Source organism: Pagrus major, chromosome 16 (genome assembly GCF_040436345.1).
Source record: "Pagrus major chromosome 16, Pma_NU_1.0".
NCBI classification, from domain to species: domain Eukaryota; kingdom Metazoa; phylum Chordata; class Actinopteri; order Spariformes; family Sparidae; genus Pagrus; species Pagrus major.
The window spans coordinates 12368745-12374254 of NC_133230.1; the positions used below are offsets into that span (position 1 = coordinate 12368745).

At 47.4% G+C, this 5510-nt stretch overlaps 1 protein-coding gene across 1 annotated transcript; it reads right to left on the reverse strand.

The window, feature by feature from the left end:
• On the reverse strand, nucleotides 1–4622 carry zbtb22a (zinc finger and BTB domain containing 22a). Its single transcript, XM_073484368.1, has 4 exons — nucleotides 4218–4622; nucleotides 2900–3108; nucleotides 1992–2763; nucleotides 1–1859 (listed from the first exon to the last, which is right to left on the reverse strand). Exons 2-4 carry the CDS (start codon nucleotides 3104–3106, stop codon nucleotides 742–744), a joined length of 2097 nt encoding a protein of 698 aa, XP_073340469.1. The 5' UTR covers nucleotides 3107–3108; nucleotides 4218–4622; the 3' UTR covers nucleotides 1–741.
• Between the last annotated feature and the right edge of the window lie 888 nt (nucleotides 4623–5510).

Consider the following 5510-nt stretch of genomic DNA (forward strand, 5'->3'; position numbering starts at 1 on the left):
ATCAATCAGAAAAACCCAAACTGGTTTTATTACCGTATATACCAAGATTCATTTTCTTTACATGTTGTGAAGAGACATCAATATGGCATAGAAAAACATGTTTTATACCTTTAGTATTTATTTCCTAATGCAGATCAATGGTAAATAATTTATGTGCAAAATTAACTTCATTCGGGCTCGAGAAGTACATTCACAACACTGCTTATTACAGGTGTACAGCATCACTAAACAAGAACTGAGGCCACGTGGCACCGCGCAAAATAAAAAAAGGATCACTTGAATGAAGCAGGTGATTGTTACTTTACTCTCCAAAATACCAAGGACATGAAAAGAGTGCACATACAAAAGTTAAAACATAAGTGGCTGCTCAAAGAAGCCTTCAATGATTAGAGTCCGTAGACTTTTAAAGTCATCATGACATTCATTGTCCTTCTTGTATGTATTTATGTCCCAGGCACCAGGACAAAATGTTGACAGTTAGCATTTCTGCAAACAGCTTAAAAGTCCACGTGTGCATCTCATGAACATGATGTTTTCCTGACGCTGAACAAGTGTTTTTTGTGCCTAAACCTAACCAGACCATAAGCACAGCATTGTCACAACATAAAATAGAAAACTGAACCTTAAGGAGTGTAAAGTTTCAAGATATCCCTGGTTTGCAGAAACATTAATTGCCAACATTCATTCTGGTGACTGGGTTGCAATTTAAGTGCCGTAAAAAAAAAAAAAGTATGTTTCACATTAATTTCCACTAAAGCTTTCACTCGCCTCCTCTTTGAAAACGTGACTCCCGGCGGCTACATTTTGTGACTGAGTTCTTAGCTGATCCACGATCCCAGACACACTGCCCAACAGGCCACCCATCCCGTCCTCCATCTCCCCGTGAAAATCCACCTCCTCCACTTTCACTTGTCCTCCCGCTGCAAGAAAAGCCTCCCCGTCTTCAAATCCGTAACTGTAGCCGTCGTCCATATCGGCTGCTGGTGTGCTTGCGTTGTTGCCGTTAGCTGAGGAGCTGGAGGCAAGTCTCTCACATCGGGCCTGATGCCTGAGGAAGCTGTCCCTCCAGATGACTTTCTTCCCACACAGGCCGCACTCGTAGGGCCGCAGCCCCCCGTGAGTCTTAAGGTGCTTGGTTAGATGGTGCTTCATCTTGAAGGACTTTGTGCAAACGGGACAGCCGAAGGGCCGTAGATTGAGGTGCTGCATCTTCACGTGCCGGTCACGCATGCTCTTCAGGGTGTAGGCTTTGCCACAGTGGCAGAAGTGGACTTTTCCCGTGTAGGGGGCGCCAGCGAGGGACACCGAGGAGGACGAAGATGGGGTTGGGGGTGAAGAGGGTGGTGGAAACGCAGCAGAGGATGGAGACGGATTGCGATTCGAGGTGGGAGTCAGTGAGCCACCTTGACCCACGCTGGTGGAGGGCCAGCTCACCTCCGAGCCTGCCACGGTGAAGTCAGGAGACACCGGCACTAAAGGCCTCTGGGACACCTGCCCTGTGCCATCTTCAATCTCGTCATACGTGCCTCTGCTGAAGGTCCCTTCCGTGAAACACTCAAAGTCCGCATCCTCTTCCTCCTCATCGTCATCCTCGTCTTTACTGCAGCTGCCGGCCTCTCCCTCCTGAGGCCTCTGCTCTTGTTGAGACCAGGGACCTGTCTGCCACTGCAGCCGGGCTGAGACCGGACAGGACGGACCTGGAGCTCCTTCCCCTGTTTGGCAAGCGTGAACACCGGGCGGGCCTGAGGAGGGATCACTTTCTACCAAGTTTCTCTGAACCTTCTCCTTCATCTCCTCCACACTGGCCTTCCCTGTGACATGTCCGGGACCTGCACTCTCATTTGTAATTGGGTGGAGGCCTGTTGGAGAAACGTAGAATAAAATCAGATGTAGAGAACTACAGCATATTAGTTTAGACTATTCACAGAATAGGTTGTTCGGCAGAGAAATATTACTTGTGTTAAAAGTAAAATGAGGCTTTTGTGTCTTACCACAGTGTCCCATTTGTGTAAAGCCTTCCTTCCTCTCCACCGCCTCCTCTCCGACTCCCTCATCGGCCTCGATCTCCCTTTTCTCACTCTTCCTCCTCTCCCGTGTCTCATCACAGTCGCCGCTCTCTCTACTCTTATCAAGCGGTCTATCGGTGTTCGCCGGCGCTCCCCGCTGTTGAAACCTGACTTTCTGCTTGAACGCGTCACCACCAGGGAACCCCCCGTGGTTCCGGGTATTATGTCCTGGCCCATCATGAACAAAGTGGCTTGTTTTGGCCTGGCTCGATACCCAGGCCTCCTCACAGCTGGTGTAATCACTATCCGCATATCCAGGGAGGGTGTCCAGTTGAGAGTCTGCTAAGTGCTGAGCCGATGAGGGCCGTGGACGCCCCCATCTAGGAAATTGCTGCGGGCGTCTCCATGTAGCTAATGGAGGTAACGCATCAGGCTTCCTCTCCTTCCTTCTTCCCTCCGTTTCCAGATATAAGCAGTCGGTGCTGCTCGGGGACTGCTGGCGAGATGCAGTGCCATGGTGAGCTACAGCCGCCTCTCCGGGGATGACTTCCGCCGAGGGCCGCGGCCTCTTCAGGATCTCGGTGCACTTGTCCACGATGTGCCACATCTGGAGGAAACTGGCCACAGTGACGTAGTTAACAATGTCGTCGTGCACAATGCTCAGCTGGCCCGTGTAGGCAGAGCTCAGGACACTCTCGAAGGCCACTGGGTCCATAACTGAAGGTAGAGAAACAGTTGTGACATTCTTCAGTAACACCTGTTGAGAGATACGAACAAAAATGCTTAAAACTTTTAGGTATCTGGATGAAATTTGGGTTCAGTTAAGTGAAAAACAAACAACTTGTTTCTAATACATGAATCTGTGCACACAGCGCTGATGTACTCTGGCCTACCTGGTCATGAAAGTAAGGCGAGGATGCAGCGAGCACACAGCGGTGGGCCCTGAACACTTGACCCTGCACCTGGATGGAGAGGTCACACAGCCGGCCCTCCTCCCGCTGCCGGTTCAGATTGTCCAGAACAGCAGCACGGGCCCCGGGGAAACACACCTGGACCGTCAAACCAGCAGGAGCAGCTGAAGCACTGCAGGTCGGATCCATCGCTACACACAAGTAAAGAAAAGATTGAAGCATTACAAAGTGACACTGACGAGATCAACTCCTTAGTTATTGAAATTTGGATCGAACAACAAGACATTTTTCCATGTATCTTTTCCTTTATATGTTTGAGGACCACATTTGAATGAAATGTGTGGATAAGTTCGACATTTATCTGATATATTAAGGGTTAGTTGTGGGCAGGACACCGTGTGAGAAGATGATGCATCAGAGCCAAAGTAGCACATTTTTAAATGAGTTTATTTTATTGTCAATCTGACAAAAATACCGATCATCGGAAAATGCTGAATATTGGCCCCGATAATCGGCCAGTGCTGATTATCGGTCAACACTTACTCTTGTTCAGAACTTTTATTTGACAAACCAAGAAACTTGAACAGTAAGATTTATATACTGAGTCATTACTTCAAAATGATCCATCATTTAATTGGTTGTTTTCTAGATTAACACACAAAAATCCTTCCTCCAAATCATATAAACAAAAGCAGCTAAATCCTCATTACTGTGAGGCTGGGACGATGTATTGTTTGGTACATTTGCCTGACATCAATGAATCACTTACCTATATAACAGCTCTAACATCAGATACAACATAAGCAGGTTAATTGTCGATAAACATGAATTTTTTAGCCTGTTGTGGGCATCAAAAACTAAAAAAGCAGCGAGTTCCACCTGATGCTCGCTAGCTAGCTATCACTCAGCTAGCTTTTCAAGACATTAGCAATACATTAGTTCACATTGCTCGTCATATAATGTAAATCTTGTCTTTAAAAGCGGTATCATCGACATGAACTCTGGTTGTGGCAGCTGTCAACACTGCCCCGTGTTTTCAACAGGGAAGCAACACAAAGGTGCATGCCTGCGTTAGCACCTAGCTAACCGAGGAGACGCTACTAGCTAGCTAACGTTAGCTTCTCAAGACACAAAGCAATACGTTAGCTCACATAGCTCGTCATATAATGTTAAGTGGTTGTCTTAAAAATATGTATTATAAGCATGAAGTCTGGTTGTGTCACCAGTCAACACTGCCCCGTGTTTCCATCATCTAGGAAGCTACTAGCTAGTTAGCTAACGTTAGCTTAAGTTACTTTACCTTTGAGCTGTCGGTTTGTGCTGTATCACATTATTATCGTGAACTCCAGACACGATGTACCCTCTCTTGTTTGTGTAAAAAAAGAAAAGAAAAAGAAAAAAGCAAGCTAATAAATGCTAACAGCAGCTCGCCCGGAGGCGTGAGCTGGTGCTAGCTGGTTTGCCAGATCAGCATCAGCATCCTCACGCACGACACGAGTGGGTGTTTGGTGTGAATACGTGGCTTTAATCGCTATAAGACGCCGTCACACTCTTCAGTAGTCGGCACAAAATGTCGGGCTCACTTTGCAAAAGCTGGATTCAACATTAGCGTGAGGACGTGTGTGTTAATTAGCGACTGATCCGGAGTTATGTGAGGGGGGAAAGATGCCATCATCATCATCGGCTCACCCCCCCTCCCCCCTGTGGAGTCTCAGTTAAAGGGCCAGTTCACCACAATATCCGAGCATCGTGCTGCTGCCACAAAACCCCCCTTTAAACCAGCCTCCTCGTAGCAGCAGCAGCAGCAGATTCAGGACTAAAAAACAAGCTAAAGCTGGTGTCAGTTTGAGGGGCAGGAGCTTGAAGAGTCGTCACCAGCAGCAGCAGCATCTCGCTCGGTCCCGCACAATCACGCAGCGCCGTCTCTTTTTTTTTTTTTTTTTTTACCGCAGTGCATCTGCAGCATCCTCTGATCGGGGCGCCGCTGTGGCGCAGGAGAAAACATCCATAACCGGGACAGCAGGACGTGTTTATCATTTATAAATATCTATATTTTTCTTTTCTCTTTCTCTCTCTCTCTCGGGCTTTTATGTAGCCGTGCGCGCGGGTTTTTATCTGCAATGCGCGCACGACCGACGCGTCTCCTCCACGACAAAGGTGAACCAGATAGGTGAGAGGTTTATTTTCCATCGCAGGAGAAGGATTTTTGATTTTTGCCGAGGAGGAGGAGGAGGAGGAGGAGGAGGAGGCCTGTGATCCATCCAGGAGAACAGGCTCTAAGTACTGTAGCCATTTGATTATCACAGAGCATGCAAATTAATTATATATGCACCCGTGTTTTATTTCAGTCTGTAGCTGGCATGTTATATAAACATCCGTCATACCTGTGTGTACCTGCTGTCAGAGCACGCGGCCCCAGGCACCACTAATCATCTCACATTAGGGACCTCAGGGGGAAAAGAAACAACAGATAATCTAATCTCAGGGTGTTTGTTGATCTGGGGAGCACTGTGAGTCACCAGAGATAGATCTGGGTTGCTTCACATGCTACCTTGATAATTAAAAAAAAAAAAAAAAGCAAGAATTTGAATGC